General features: G+C 38.1%; 1 protein-coding gene across 6 annotated transcripts in view; it reads left to right on the top strand.

Annotated features, from left to right (window-relative positions):
• The window catches only part of DGKB (diacylglycerol kinase beta), an 877,599-nt gene extending 867,730 nt beyond the window's left edge, over window positions 1-9,869 (top strand). For all 6 annotated transcript variants that reach the window (XM_069587582.1, XM_069587580.1, XM_069587583.1 and 3 more), the window contains one exon: window positions 6,362-9,869. In XM_069587582.1, the coding sequence (XP_069443683.1) occupies window positions 6,362-6,469 (108 nt within the window). In that variant the 3' untranslated portion in view covers window positions 6,470-9,869. The remainder of the gene's footprint in view (window positions 1-6,361) is intronic.
• Window positions 9,870-17,269: the final 7,400 nt, after the last annotated feature.

Raw genomic sequence — 17,269 nt, 5'->3', positions numbered from 1 at the left:
ACATCAACCAACATAGAGAAATCTAAGACAGGATTAACTTTTCCCCTGAGGTTTAAAGGCGTTCCTCTGTTTTCTTCTACCATTAATGTTTTTGAGAAGCCTGATGCCATGCTGATTTTCAGGTCTCTGTAAGTGACCCGTTTTTCCTCTCAGAGGGCATTTGTTGTTGTTGTTGTTGTTGAGTCGCTAAGTCATGTCCAACTCTTTGTGACCCCATGGACTGCAGTGTGCCAGGCTTCCCTGTCCTTCACTGTCTCCCAGAGTTTGCTCAGACTCATGTCCATTGAGTTGGTGATGCCATCCAACCCTCTCATCCTCTGTCACCCTCTTCTCCTCCTGCCTCCAATTGTTCCTAGCCTCAGAGTCTTTCCAGTGAATCAGCCCTTCACATCAAGTGGCCAAAGTATTGGAGCTTCAGCTTCAGAGGACATTTAGAATCTTCTGTATGTCATTGTGCTTTGAAATTTCAAAATAATGTGTGATTTGAGCTGGGAAGGACAGGGATCAAAGTTTGCTGGAAGGTTCTCAAGAGCACTGCTTGGCACAAAGATTCAGAAGCAGGAATCAGCAAGGAGTGCTTGGAAGATTTGAGAATCAGCTTTCAAACCCAGCCCTTGCATTAACCGACTTGAGTGGGCATTTCAGGTTACAGAACCTAAATTTTTGTCCTGTATTATAAAATAAGGGTGTTGACACCTACCTCCTTAGGGCTATTGGGAGGGTATACTTAGATAATATGTAAGTAAAGTTATGAAAAAAATATTGTTTTGGTATTAGGTATGATAATTCCTTGAAGATAGATCCATCCTCATTCTAATCTTATTAGGATGCTCTGATAAGTACTTGGTTTGGTGGATGTGGCATACAGAGACTGGGTGTTAAGCAGGGTGTTCCTATAACATGAGGAAGAAAAATAATACTCTTCACAACAAAGAGTAGGTGGAATATTCAAAGCTGAAAAACAAGGAGCTAGGAAAGAAAATATCAATGAGCTGGGCCAAATAATGCCTGGAGGATGAATCCAGAAAGACTTTCCTCTCTTCCTCAGTTTTAGTTGAACTAAAGTCAGCTAAATTTGGAAAACTCAGCAGTGGCTACAGGACTGGAAGAGGTTGGTTTTCATTCCAATCCCAAAGAAGGGAAATGCCAAAGCATGTTCAAACTGCCACACAATGGCACTCATTTCACATGCTCAATTTCACATTTCACATGATAATGCTCAAAATCCTTCAAGCTAGACTTCAGCAGTATGTGAACTGAGAAATTCCAGATATACAAGCTGGAATTAGAAAAGGCAAAGGAACCAGAGATCAAATTGCCAGCATCCGTTGAATCATAGAAAAAGCAAGGGAATTCCAGAAAAACATCTACTTCTGCTTCATTGAATACACTAAAGCCTTTGACTGTGTGGACCACAACAAACTGTTGTAAATTCTTAAAGAGAAGGGAATACCAGACTACCTTACCTGCCTCCTGAGAAATCTGTATGCAGGTCAAAAAGCAACCGTTACAGGTAGACATGGAACAATGGACTGGTTCCAAATTGGGAAAGGAGTAAGTCAAAGCTGTATATTGCCACCCTGCTTATTTAACTTCCATGCAGAGTACATCATGTGAAATGCTGGGCTGTATGAAGCATAAGCTAGTATCAAGATGGCCAGGAGAAATATCAATAACCTCAGATATGCAGATAAAACCACCCTAATGGCATAAAGTGATGAGGAACTAAAGAGCATCTTGATGAAGATGAAAGAAGAGAGTGAAAATGCTGGCTTAAAACTCCCCATTCAAAAAATGAAGATCATAGCATTCAGTCCCATCACATCATGGCAAATAGATGGGGAAACAATGGAAAGAGTGACAGACTTTATTTTCTTGGTCTCCAACATCACTGCAGATGGTGACTGCAACCACGAAATTAAAAGACACTAGCTCCTTGGAAGAAAAGCTATGACTATCCTAGACAGGGTATTCAAAAGTAGAGACATCACTTTGCTGACAAAGGTCTGTATAGTCAAAGCTATGGTTTTCCCAGTAGTCATGGATGGATGTGAGAGTTGAACCAAAAAGAAGGCCGAGCACTGAAAAATTGATGCTTTTGAACTGTGGTGTTGGAGAAGACTCTTGAGAATCCCTTGGACAGCAAAAAGATCAAACCAATCAGTCTTAAAGGAAATCAATCCTGAATATTCATTGGAAAGACAGATGTGAACGCTGAAGCTCCAGTATTTTGGTCACCTGATGGGAAGAGCCAGCTCATTGGAAAAGACTCTGATGCTGGGAAAGATTGAGGGCAAAAGGAGAAGGGGGCAACAGAGGATGAGATGGTTAGACGGCATCACTGACTCAATGGACATGAATTTTAGCAAACTCTGGGATTTACTGAGGTATAGAGAAGCCTGGTGTGCTACAATCCATGGGGTTGGCAGAGTCAGACATGACTAAGAAACTGAACAACAACAAAACAAAGTCTTTGGAGAGAACACAAACAGCTAGTGAACTAGACACTGTTCATCATGTACTGTAAGCTATAAACCTCTCCTCTATCCCTTTTAGAACATAGGTTTTCAATTCTATGTACTTTGATAATAATACTTTTATGAGAGTAGACTTTTGTCAAGAGCAACTCAAAGAGAAGGATGAGACAGGTAGCATCTGAATACCTTGTGTAAAGCACTTAGTGTAATAGTCTGCATACGCTGAGTCAAATCTTGTCATTATTAGTGTTAATATTATAATTATAAGGTGGGGCCACCTATCATACTATATAACCCTGACAGTTCTATACAGACAAGAAAACTGTGCCTTGTAATCCTTCATCTGGTGTCTATATGCACATTTTTATTTCATATTAAATACTTATAAAACTGAAACCAACTATTTTCATCTTTCTATTTTTAGAGATGCTCAATCTTAATTTGACATGGGAAGATGGAAGTAGAAAGAGTCATGAGATTTTCATGCTGTTGCTTTCTAAAGGAATAGCTAAGTAGAAATGAAAAAACTATACAAAACGTCGTTCTAATTCTGGCAATATTTATCTTAGCAATGCTCTTCTACCTTCATCTAGAGAAGGGAATGGATACGCACTCTAGTATTCTTGCCTAGAGAACTCCATGGACAGAAACACCTGGTGGGCTACAGTCCATGGGGTCACAAATAGACACGACTGAGCGACTAACATTTCACACTTCTACCTTTATACAGCTATTCCAGCTCCTAGGAGCCCCATCACCATTGCTTAGGATTGCCTACAGGTCTCTCTCAGTTATAAACTCAGATTCCCTCCAAACAAAACAGTCAAGTTGCAAACTTCCCTTGCTTATAGTTGGTGCTCAATAAACATTAATGTATTCAGAAACAACTAAGTAACTACCCAACTCTTAAAATAATGGAAGCACTCAAAGAGACCCTAATGTTTGGTTTATGTTTTCAGACTGTGGAGATTTAATCTATTCTAATGTCTGTGAGGGATACGTTACTCCTTTCTCAGTGTTGTTTTCCTCATGGATAACAAGTTTAAAAAATAGTAATAAAAATATAAGAGTGTGGAGTTGGAACAGGCATCTGAGTCATTATTGCATGCCTATTGAGACACCCTTAACCAGGGTCCCCCAACACGAACCATCTGAACATAAGTAACACTTGAGTCCCTACAGCTTTCTGAAGCCTACACCTAGAGTTTCTGTGATTATAAAACCATCAGTTCACTCTGGTACTGGACTGGTATTATTCTCATCCTTATTGGAGTAGAGTTTGCTTCTGCTGAAATATTCGAAGATCTATGATTATTCAATGAGGCAATGTATGCAAAGAGCCTGGGTACATAATAGAAATCTCATGAGTGCAACTTTCTTCCATGGTATCTCCCTGAGAGGAAAACAGCCAGTTGTTTCTCATTTTTATAAAGAATGGACAAAAAGACAGATTTCAGTTTTTACAGAAATAATGTGAAAGAGTTGTGTGTGACCAGAGAAGTGCTTAAACAACTAAGAGGACAGAGGATAGATGATTTTAAAAATAAGACTGACCATTATCCAGCTTAGAAACTAGAACTAGAACTTCAAAGTAGTCAGTAGCATGGATTAAGGGTCCTACTGTGTCAAGAGCACTTAGCGAGATATTGTTCTATTTTCAAAGGAATAGTAACATGTGATTTCTTTTAAAAGATATTGTTCATAAAAAGATAGCCATGATGAAGCAAAATCTAAATAACCTAAAAATTTTAATACAGAAGGCAAACAAAATCTCATACACAATAAGTTGTGGTATTTTGGTTCTACTTTGTTATAAATTGATGCTAATCTTTTTTAAGTGACTAGCATGATATATTTCTTTTCCTACAACAACAATAGTTTGGTAATAATGACATTGTTTTCCAAAAGACCCTAATAGTAACATACCCTCTAAAGGATTTAGTCCAATAACTGTGAATCAGAAATCTTCACTTTCTTACCATGGCTTCTTATATTCTGTTTGAATCTAAGATTATTATATAAGTAGCATGTGTTAACTGCATCCTCACATATTCATTTTTAAAGGACATTTTGTACGAAAAGATTCATTTTTATATTCAGCATTAAAAAATAGTACCTTTCTGTTTAGCCTCATACTTCAGCATCTATAACACTATTGAACATACTTGTTAAATTTCTGATTCTTACTTGACTAGAATCTATTGAGGGTAGAGATTTGTGCTTTTTCTTTTTGTTAAAGGCTCTTGGTACAGTGTCTGAAACATAGTAGGGGCTCAATACATTTGATAAAATGAATGAATGATGGTATATTAGATACTCTAGAGGAGTGTAAAAATCAATGGTAAGAGGTACAGTATAAACTAAGTGTGAATTATTAGGAGAGAAAATCTGGCTGAGATCTTTTTCAATCTACATAGATAGGTACATTCTGACATCTTAAGTATCTGGCTATTGATCTCTCAGTTAATAAGATAACAAAAGTAAAATCAAATGAAATCAGATATCCAGAGAGTTTGAGGCTGGTTTAACCTGGTGGCCTTTTACAGGTGCAATTTATTTTTACAGTACAAAGAACACTGAATCTTCCCAGAATAACCTGATTCCAACAGAGTTCAATAAAGTTGCTCATTTATCCTGATTTTTGACATACTTCTGTCTTTCTAGACTGTCTAGAAAGATCTCTGTTTCCCAAAAGCCTCAGTGTGAATTTTAATGATCCAGTCCATGTGACATCCTTTTTTTTTTTTCATTGCTATTAGTGAATGACAAGTGAAGGGTATTCATTTTAACTTGAAAATGTCAGCTATGCACTTTAAGAGATATATTTTTGCAGCTTGTAATGAGGTGGTGTTTCTTTTTGAAAGAAATACTCATCTCTGATGCAAGTGCTGTGCAGGTGACAACTGATATTTAATAAGCGATGGTTCTTATATTAGTGGCAGTTCTCTAAAGAAAATGTCTCAGATTGCTTTTGAAAAACTCTTAGCGTCACTAGCCCAAAGGCATGATGTGACCTTTTTATTACATAATGAGAATCATTTATTATCTTACAATGTATCTTAAAGTCACAGACAAAATGCCACTTTGATAATTGCTTTCAATTAGCTTTGAGCATAGCATATATTCATAAAATGTCTTCTCTAATTTAGACTTGAATTAGAGAAAATTACAGACATAATCTACTTTAAGGTTGTCTCATTTAAGGTGATTCGTAGTTTTATTTCAAAGAAATCAAAAAGAAGAGCTTTAGAACAGTCTTTCAGAATGTTTTAAGCAGGCTTTTCAATATTTGATTCTATTCTATTACCAATTAATTAACAAATTAGAAAGCTAGTTCATCATTTCTGACCTTTTATGCACGTTAGCTTTTGACTTTCATTCTTAATGATTGTTTTGAAATTAAGGTTTGCAGTTCGTGTTGAAAGAGAGAAACAATCTGATTAACAGGGTAAATAAGGCTTGCCTTGGTACCAAGTACATCTTGATGTGGGGCTATAATTGAGATTCTGAGTACTATAATGGTGCATCCTTTCCTGTCTTAAATAAATAATACATAACTAATGGTCAATAAATTATACTAGATAACCATGTGGCATGAATGAGGAATTTGGGGGTTTAATACAAGCCAGGTTAGAAGTAGTATAATACTTAAAATGTAATTTCAATTAAGTTTGGTTTCTTGTTAGCACCCTGAGCATTGGTATATAGTTTAAGTTCATATCTTCCTTAAAAATATTTTTGCAATAATGGAAACTCTGAAACTACATTTTACGCTTGTGCTGTTTCAGTAACACAGGCAATGTGATTAACCTTAACAGAGATTCTCAGAAATTCGTATTGTACCCAAGGATTACTCCCTCCTCTTTCTCTCTTTTTTTCCCTAGATAAAAATTATACACAAGAACCAAGCCCCAATGCTGATGGGCCCTCCTCCCAAAACCGGGTTGTTCTGCTCCCTCGTCAAAAGAAGCAGAAACCGAAGCAAGGAATAATCCTGTATCATTCCATTGCTGGCACTGTGATTGTCATAATTGGGCCATGGAACACTTATGCTGGAAATCTTTGAACAAGTTTAAGTCTCCTGCTCATGTAGAATCTTGGAATTGGTTTGACAGTTTTTGTGACTGAGTTAATGTATAATTCAGCTAATAGGAAATTTATTGTCTCAGTTTTTACAGGCATCTTTGCATGAAGAAAGCGGAAGTTTACACGAAGTGATACTGCATATTTTTGTTGCATGCATTCCCATAGATTTTTATGTCTCCCATCTATTCCTTCACCAATTTCCATGTACTAACCTGTAAGAAAAATCTGTACAATAACAACAAAAAAAAAGGATATGTCACAGAAAATGTGATTCCAGTTATTAATAAGCACTACTTAATAATGCTTCAGTGATCATAATTGCAGATTGCTATACTTTTCCCGTTAAGAATCAAACAGCATATCAATGATCTTCAGCCTATGACTTGAGGAGCAACTTTTAATTGAAAGGTTTTATTAAATAGTTGTCTATTTGCTGTATCTAAATAGTTTTTCTTTGACTTCTTGATGCTTTGGAGTGGAATTTATTAATAAAATATCAGGTGTAAAGTTTTCTTGTGCTGAGAAGTAGGAAGTGGTTTTATTTTGTTTAGTTTTGTTTTTAATTCTACACATAAGTGAAATCATGTTACTTGGCAGTAAAGTGTGTTAATATGGCAAGCCTTATTCACTTCTGCATGTGAATCTAGAAGAAAATTCTTAATCGCAACAGTAACCAAATAGATGTTTGAAACTATGTGCCTAACTGTATTTCCCACCAAAGATTCAGAAAAAAGATGCTTGAGAGAAATGGGTTATGCATAATTAATTAAGCATCACGAAGAAAATTTATGGTTCTAATGATTAATTTTGTGATGGCTAAAACTCTGGAAGAGAAAGAATTACCCATTAATTATAATTAAAAATCTCCTTTCACAGACAATAAGCTATGCAACACAATCAAAGCTCAATAGCTAATTTCTTGCTTTTTTGATCATTTGTGAGTATAGTTGTCTGTAATTTTGAATGGGTCAGCTAAGTACGCTTGAGAAAGTAAATGATTGTATCATTTCCTTTCGAGTATAAATTGATCCCTGTAATAATTTTGAGCTCTTTGAAGTCAATCATGCATGCAGTTAGCACCCTCCCTTTCAACTACCACACTCCCATCTCCATGACTTTTCAAATATTTATTTGGAAATAATGCCCTAGATTGTTATTAAAGTTTTTCATGGCATGGCTAAATTCTCTGATTGTTTGAAGACATTATGGAATAGCATTTTTAAGTGTTTCATTTAAACCTATGATATAAAATTAAATGCTTGTTCTGAGCAGTTTTGGTATTGTTCATTCATATTGAGCTGTATCTCCTCGTTGCATGTTTTGTTTTGAAACATGCCATAAGGAAAACAAGTGCTTGAAATGCATGATTTATTAGTTTCTCTCTCCATTCTGCATTAAAGTACTAATGATGTTCAGTTCTGTTTTTCTATTGATTCATTCATCTTTGAATTACAGAGAGCATTTAGTGATTCTTGAACATAATCTTGTACATGGACTTATGGATTTCCAATTAAATTGCTATAATTTTTGTTCTTTGATTGGAAGACTCAACTGAATGTTGTTATACTACTCTCAGGCAATGTGCTATCCTGGAAGATTATGTCTAAAGCGTTTTCTTTTAGTGTTTCAGGAACATTGGATGGTAAATATAAATCAACAAACGTTTAATTGCTTTAAAAATAAAATCTTTTGAATAAATTAAGACATTATTTAGCATTCTCAGGAAAATTATCATTATAGTTGCAAATGTAGCAGAGCAATCACTTGCCCTAGTATAATAAAAGTTATTTGGCAGAGCAGTTATCTAGACCAGAAGAAATCTCAAAGCAGTAACAAACGCATTACTGACATAATGTTACATAACACACACATTGATTTTTGTGTATCTATGGTTACAGGTAATAAATATTTTCACACAGACTGACAAAATTTTCTGTAATGGGCCGGCAGGCTTTGTGTCAGAAACATACTCTGAAGGCACAAATTATTTTGTGTTCAGGACAGCATGCAGTTATTTCCTGGCTACCTTTCATAGTTTGAAGGCAGTACCAGTTTGTGAATCAGTTTTAACAATCTGTGCACAACTGTTGAATAGACAGTGAGATGAGAGAAATCAAGCAACCTGCTTACGACCTCAACAGTTGAAATAATGGGCTGTAGCTTTCCTTCAGTGTAGCTAATAATTGTAGTTACATCTTCAGTCAGTGGGATTCATTGGTACCAATAATAAATGTTTAAACAGGAATCAAACTTTCCTCTCCCCAACTCACTTTCTAAAGACACTGATGAGCTTGCCCTTCAAGAACACTACTCAAGGGGTTTGGAAAGTGATTTTTAAAAACTAGTTTGATAGTTTTGAAATCAGAGAAGATATTCTCACCATTTTCTGACAGCTTCAAGTGAAGAATACATATTTTAAGAAACATTCCAAACTTAAAGCTCTATGGTATATAGAAATATTAAATACAGTTAGCTTTGTTAGGTGGAAACTTTTCTTATATGTGTGTGGGTGAGCGTTTGCGTTGTTGAGTCAATCTCTTCTAAATACGGTAGATATAGTTGTATAAAGTTTTAAATGGATGAAGCTCTTGAGTAAATATTATACTGGGATTTCTGGGTTCAGAGGAAAATGGGAAAAGAGATATGTGCTTTGCTTAGTATTGCCATACAATGAGTAGATAAATAGAAATTCCAGAATAAAGCTGGATATCTATACTGCTAACAGGAAAGGAGGTGTCTGTGTAGAATGGAGAATTTTAAAGGACATAAATGTATTCCTCTACTTACATGTGTATACCATGTATATCTGATGCTGTTAAATTTATTGTGGAAGGAAAATATATCTGATAGGAAGTAAAGAAAATAGAATTTTAAAAGAGTTTTTATTTTTAAACAGATTGTGTGATTATAGCCAGAATAAAGCAAAAGACTCAGATATTTAGTGTATTCTACTGCAGGGGGAAATTTAACTCCAGTGAGAATTATTGAATGACATATATGTGTTTTTTTCACATTTTGTTCTTTTTTCCTTATTTAGGAGGATGGGAAACAGTTGTGCTTTACAAGGAAGAATCTGTTTTGAATCTCAGACTGTATTCTACTTGAATAAGACAAAACTTTCAAACAGCCCCCTTCCTTCTTGTGTCAGAAGTTTGTTTCTCATTGGTTATAAAAAGGAAAATGTTCCTTTCTTGGCACATATTAGCCCAAAGAGCTATTTAAATATAGTACATATATTCTAAATGAAAATATTAAGCCCTTGTAATATATGTTGAGGATGTAAAATTTAAATAAATAAATAAACAAGCAAAACTTTGCAAAGGAGCTTTTATTTGGGGAAATGCAGAAATCACCCCTTAAGTCTCTCAGTGAAAGTGCATTCTATTTAAATAAAGTTTGAATAAACTCACATTTAAAGGATTCTCTATATCCTTATTGTGTTTAAAAACATGGAATTCATTTCATTATACTATCTTATTTTCTCAGAAAGTGTTATTATATATAGCATCCTGCTTTTTAAAATAAAAATGTTAACACTCGGTTATGTCATTCCTTTCCACCATTTTGCCCAAATTTTGTCCATAAATTAGTTCTTCAAGCAGCTGACAATCTACCCCAGTGGATATCCACTGGGGGTACCAGGCAGGCCACCTGTCTTTTGTCAGAGATAAAGAGTCTGAGTACTGGGGGACTGAATTTGGTGTCGTTAAGAATTGAACCATTTCTGCTTTGCTTGGCCCCAGGATTCTGCTAAGAACAATGTTCCACCAATTTTATAAATTCCAGGAAGGCCAGCAAACCCACTGATAGCATCAAGGGAACTGAAAGACTAGACTGGTGGTTCTGTGAGGGCTTCTTGCATTGAATTTTCTGGATGAAACTGATTTCTGGTTTTATTTTGGGTAACAGACTTCACTAGATATCTCATGGGCACTGAGTAGGTACACAATATTTTACAAAGGAGCTGCAGAAATTAAAGAATTTTTTAATGATGTAAGCCTCTAAGTGTCTTTCCATCTGTTGGAAGAGTTAACTAAATTGTTGACTAAGGTAAGGACCAAGTTGGGCTTCCCTGGTGGCTCAGTGGTAAAGAATGCACCTGCACTGCAGGAGAGGCAGGTTCAGTCCCTGGGTCAGGAAGACCCTCTGGAGGAGGGCATGGCAACCCCTTCCAGTATTCTTTCCCGGAGAATCCCATGGACAGAGGAGCCTGGCGGGCCATGGTTCATGGGGTCACTGAGAGTCAGACACAACTGAAGCAACTGAGCACACGTGCATGAAAGGACCAAGTTAAGCAAAATGTGATACATATTCAAATGGGAAAAGATTACTTGGTTGAAGGAATTCCAAAAATCCTCTAGAGAAGATAAATCTGCAAACGGCTTTTCAGGCTAACTTGTCTTTTACATGAAGAGACAAAGAGAAAGAAGGAGCTCTTGAATCAGAGAAGATGAGTGAGGGCATGGGGTTAGAAACCAGGTCCTCGGGCTTCATTGCCTCAATTATCAAAAGACCAGGGAATTCATAAATTAGACATTTGAATCATGGGTCTTTTAAAAAATTATTAGAAGCAAGAGAAGGGAAAAAAGGAGCATGGAAAAAATAAAGAAGGGAAGTAATTTGGGAGGGAGAGAGAATAAAGGCAAAACCCCAAATTAGGATTAAGTGACTATCAATTAATTTTGCATCCTGGAATCAAGGAAAATCAAGGAAAAATAAAAATACAATTACCAAGTCTGATTTGGAAAGCTTCCAAGCAATATCTGGCCAGCCTACATTTTCAGAGAGTTTTAACTAAAAGTGTCTTAATAATATAATGTTATAAACTCTCTAAAATTTAAAGAAAGCTAAAGTAATAGAGAATACTAATTGTAGAATGTGTTCATGAGAACAGTTTTGTAATATTTTTCTACAGAGCAAATAGTCTTTTCTCTACAATGGTTGAATAAGTTTTTTAATTGATAATTTCAAATTTCATTTTGCCTTTCTAGTTCCTGTTGGTAATATCCCATGGTCATTCCTCCAAAATAACATTTTTGTGGTTAAACATTTCTGAATTTCTATTTTATATTGTCATATAGTTGACTAACACTATTGTGTTACTTTCAGGTATAAAGTGATTCAGTTCTTTTTCAAATTCTTTTTCCATTCCAGTTCTTAAAGAATGCTGAGCAGAGTTCCCTGTGCTATACAGTAGGTCCTTATTCTTTACCCATTTTCAATATAGCAGAGTGCACACGTCGATCTCAAACGCCCAATCTATGCCTTCCCCTGACCCTTCCCTCCCGGGGAACCATAAGTTTGTTCTCTAAGTCAGTGACTCTGTTCCTGTTTCGTAAATAAGTTCATTTGTATCATTTTTGTGTTGTTTTTACATTCCTCATATGCCTCATATCAGCTGGTATTGCCGAGAATTCAGGCCCTTTAACCCCACTAGTCATGGTCTAGTTCATTCACATCCTTACAGGACCCAGAGGCCAGTATGCCAGGATGAAAATGGCCACTGAACTCGGAGTAGAGCTGTGTTTGTTGGGGTCCCTTTCATTTGAGGTCAAGATTAGTTATGGATGCTTACCTAGGCTGGACTTCCACAGTGGCTCAGGAATAAAGAATCTGCCTGCCAACACAGGAACTGCTGGAGACTTGGGTTCAACCCCTGGGCTGGGACGACACCCTGGAAGAGATTGAAATGGAAACCACTCCAGTATTCTTGCCTGGAAATTCCCATGGGTAGAGGAGGCTGGTGGGCTATAGTCCATATGGTCGTAAAGAGTCAGACACGACTGAGCGACTGAGCATGCGTGCAAGCTCACCTAGGCTACGTAGGGTGTTGCCTGACGTCCTGATGGATGAGTTGGTCCCCAGAGTGAAACAGTGCTCTAGGACTCAACTGTGTGACTGAGCAGCCTGCTGCTCCGCCCCTGTATTCATCAAGCTTTGGAGTGGGCCCGTGCCAGTGAGATAAATGGAAGATCCGGCGTGGGAACTTCAAGATAACTCTGCCTTTGGGAGCCGTAAGAAGGCTCTTGACACAGAGATGTAAACTTTAATCCCAGCTGCTTTTTTCACAGAATATGTTTCAGGAGAAAATCAATCTCTCTAAGCCTCAGTTTTCTCACCTGTAAAATACAGATAAACACAACACCCATTTCAGGGTTATTGTGAGATTAAATCGAGGTAACTTTCAAAATTACTTTCTATTGGCAAGCATTCAAATGACTCTTTTCAGCTTTAATGGAAATGTAATAATAGGAATTTTGGTAGTAGCAGCAGCAGGAAAATCCTCTTTGTCCCTGCTTCAGCCCTTCCTCTTCAATGCCAACTGTATTTGTCTGGAAATAGATGATTTTCCTTATTGGATCACTGTTTTTTACATGATAAAAGTTCAAAATCCTCATGCAGAGAGGGCTTTCATAAGCTGAACCTTGTCAACCTTTCCTGTATCTTCTACCCTCTTATCCCCATGTGCAAACTTAGTTACAGCTATCTGCCTTCACCAAATATACCATGTTCTTTCAGGACCATGCAGTTTGTTTTTATATAAGATTTTTTTATGCAAGATTTTATAATCACTGCCACATTCCCTTCCTCAAGGGTTTGTTTACCTCCATTCAGAAGGATTTCTGGAGCCACCCTGGTCTTGAATGCATTAGAATGAGTTATTCTGGTGAGGTTTGTTGTGGTGGTGGTGGTTTTTTGTTTGTTTGTTTGTTTTTGGTTTGTTTTTGGTGCTCCTTTAAAACTCTGACATCTATTCTAAAGTTCTTTCACTCTGTATTTCAAATAGTTACATACCCGATTTTCTCATTAAACTTATGAGTCATTTGAAAGCTAGCCTTTGGTCCTCATCATTAACTATTCCCCTGGACTATCCTGTATTAGATATCCAATAATTTTTGAATGAATAAATAACAGCCACTAAAATAAGTCCCAGTCACTATAAAATGTATTCCTTGTTTCAGAAGAAAATATTAAAAAGGAAGGAAAAAGTCTATAATACATCATAAAATTGATATTAATACCACAGAAGAAGTACTTTATTATGCCTTATAAACATTGGGTGAGTAAACTTATACTTTATCCTAATGTCCTTTTCATCCCGTCACTTTACCGTATGCAATAGTACAGTATTTCCAACTTAGTGAATCTAGTGACCGATAGTGGTAAAGAATCTGGCTGCGATGCAGGAGACACAGGGGACTCAGGTTCAATCCCTGGGTTGGGAAGATCCCCTGGAGGAGGAAATGGCAACAGGCTCCAGTATTCTCGCCTGGGAAATCCCAGGACCGAGGAGCCTCAGGGGCTACAGTCCATGGGGGTGTGAAGAGTCTGACAGGATGAGCTCACTCATGGCACACTTCAACTCACAAATGGATGTTAGTCAGTCTGCACGGGATCTGCATGCCCGTGCCAGTAGTTAGAGCAGTGGACAGCTGCCTTCTCCAAAGAAAGCTGGGGAGATGATAAGCAGACTAATGGCCCCCTCATCTTTGGAACCTGTGAATATGTTACAAGACAACGAGGAATTAAGGTTCAGGAAGAATCAAGAATGCTACTCAGCTGATGTTAATATAGAGTATTCTGAATTATCCAGATGAGCCCAATGTAATCTCAAGGGCCCTTTAAAGTAGAAGCAGTCAGAGGTCAGAAGAGGAGATCAGAGTCGGAGAGGCTTTGAGGGTGCGTTGATATACTTTATCCTGGTTTTAGTTATTTGGAAGTTTGTAGTATGATTTTTCCCCTTCTTGGGACACCAACGACACTTGCAACTTTTGCCTGGAGGAGGAAGGAATGATAAAAGATGACTTTAAAGGGCAGGTTTAGAGTTACCTTCTCAAGTTAAATTATTATGTCAGTCCCACAGTTTCCTGCACGTTCCCTTCCAAGTTCAGCTTCAGCGGGAGCAATAGCTGAACAGAGTCAACTAATGAAGCCACCCATTCTTCCAGGTCAGAGCCCTACTTTTGCTTTTGGAATGCTATCCCAGTTTGAAGCCTTGAAAGAGTGTGCTTGGTAAATGCTAATTAATTTAAACTGGTTTATGTGAAAAAATATCAGATAATTTGAGGGGGAAATTAAGATACCTTGCCAATATTTTACAATGTAAAAGACATACTGGATTCTATTTCTAAACAAGAATTTCCCAAGTCAAAGGAAGATTGCAGCCAGATGAAAACTTGAACCTAGCATATATTTAACCTGACTCCTTTTCCTATTCCAGAACCTTCACTATGGTGAGTTGCACACACTGAAATTGCCATCCACCCACCTGGGGGAAATTAATCAATTCGGTGGTCTTGGTACAGTTTAGTGACAAAAATTCCCTCCTTGAACTTTGGGCTCCCCTTAACTTTTCTCCAACTAAGCCTCAACTTTTGGATTTCTTTGTCTCTGCACTGTCCAGCTCCACCAAGAATCCTGTTGAGGCAATTTAGCCAGATTCCCCAACCTCCACATCTGATCATGAGATAGCTAATCAGGTTTCTCATCCCCACCACTACCCATCAGATGACACTTGATTACTGTGCCTGCCTTCGGTGAGAATGCCCCCTTGCCCCAGATGGTGCTTCTGAGTAATTTTCCATCCAATTCTAAGTAATTTGCCCCTTAGCTATAAATCCCCACTTGCCCATGTTGTATTTACAGTTGAGTCCAGCCTCTCCTCTATTGTAAAATTCCGTTGCAGTGGTTCTATTACCGAACCAAACTTGGGTCTGCACAGTAAAACCAATCTTCTAACACTGGCTTGTGGTGAAGGAAAATGCAGTTTTTACTGCAGGGCACCGTGCACTGAGTCAAGGCAACTAGTATGCAAAAGGCGGGAACTCCATGACGGCTTTCAGGGAGAGGTTTTTAGTGGCAGGGTGAGGGAGAATTGCCAGGTATGTCATCAGCTTGTGGAGAAAGTTCTGATTGGTTGCTGGTGAGATCACTGGGAGACAACAATATCAAGGTTTCAAGGGGTCTGGGGTCTATGTGCTTTGAGGCAGCATGAAGTTAACTTCTTCCACCTGGTGGGGGTTTCAGCATTTGCAAAGCAGCTCAAAGGATATGGCTCAGAATATTATTTAGTTCCCTTGAGGCCGAACTAAAGGTCCTTGACTTTATTTAATGGCTAAATTATTATTTTGTCTTGCTTGACTGTTTTCCTTCATCTCTGCATTTTCTCACTTCTCTGATTAAATTTATTCTTTGCAACCTGGTGTAGCCCTAGGAGGCTAAGATTTTTCTACAAAGAAGCAGTTGAAAGACATGGGGCTCAGGGGTGGAGAGTCAGGGTGGGGAGCTCCCTGGAGTCAGAAAGGCTCCATGAGGTCCTGCTGGGTTACAGTGCCTGTACCTCTCTCCATAGGCCCTGCCCCAATAATGATGTTCTTACCCTGCTTAAACAAGTGTCAGGGAACAAATGTCAATGTTTTCATTACCATTAATCTCTGGTATAATGAAAAATTCGTATAATGAAGGCACATTACCAGAGTCTAAGGACTGTCTCAAAGTTCCAGTCCTATAAAATAATATTCCCTTTCAGAAACTTATCTTCCAAATAATTTGATTAAATGGAATCAAATAATTTGAAAAAAAAATCAGAATATAGGAATAACTGCTATTGCCCTTGGAAAGATTTAAAAAAATTGATGGCTTGCAATTTGGTGATATAGGCACTTGTCAAGAGCCATACACCCCAGATCCTGAGTTCACCTGCATCTCTGGAAAGGTCCTTACACTGACCCTTCTCTGCCGGGAACACTCATCTGCAAGGAATTAAACCTGCTAGGGCATGCCTAGGCTCCACTCGGAAGTGAAGCCTAGTGTTAGCCCCTAGCTCAATTTTCAACTAGTTGGAGTGGAATTCCACTGATAGATGTCCCAGCTTCTCTTGTCCTTTTAGTCCTGACAATTCAGAGGTGCATTTTCTCAGAGGGTTCCCAGTGAGCCTGAGTCCCAGTTGCCTAGAGCAGTAGCCCCCTCACTGACATACACTTTTTTTTTACCTTGTCTTAGGTCTCTTGCCTTCCTCTGTTTCTCACTTTTGCTTCCTGGTTTTACCTTCGACATGAACTCAGTTCAGTTCAGTTCAGCCGCTCAGTTGTGTCCAACTCTTTGTGACCCCATGAATCACAGCACGCTAGGCCTCCCTGTCCATCATCAACTCCTGGAGTTTACCCAAACTCATGTGCATCGAGTCGGTGATGCCATCCAGCCATCTCATCCTCTGTCGTCCCCTTCTCCTCCTGCCCCCAATCCCTCCTGGTATCAGGGTCTTTTCCAATGAGTCAGCTCTTTGCATGAGGTGGCCAAAGTATTAGAGTTTCAGCTTTAGCATTAGTCCTTCCAATGAACACCCAGGACTGATCTCCTATACCCAATCTCGCTCTTCTTTGGAAGGAGCCTTGTCTGGAGGGAGCTTTTCTGAGCACAAAGGCAGCACAAACATCCTACCTAAGACTGCTGCTTTTGTAAAGGGAACTAGTTATCAAAGCTTAAGGGAAAGGTGACAAATACCCAAAAAGGCCAAGAGGATGTGAAAAGGTAAACTGAGTCATGTTAAACATGTAGAGTTAATTTGAGTGATCAGTTCAGTTCAGTCGCTCAGTCGTGTCCAACTCTTTGCGACCCCATGAATTGCAGCATGCCAGGCCTCCCTGTCCATCACCAACTCCTGGAGTTCACTCAGACTCACGTCCATCGAGTCAGTGATGCCATCC

This window comes from Ovis canadensis, chromosome 4, assembly GCF_042477335.2.
Source record: "Ovis canadensis isolate MfBH-ARS-UI-01 breed Bighorn chromosome 4, ARS-UI_OviCan_v2, whole genome shotgun sequence".
NCBI classification, from domain to species: Eukaryota; Metazoa; Chordata; class Mammalia; order Artiodactyla; family Bovidae; genus Ovis; species Ovis canadensis.
This window is presented reverse-complemented; position numbering and strand designations above follow the sequence as displayed.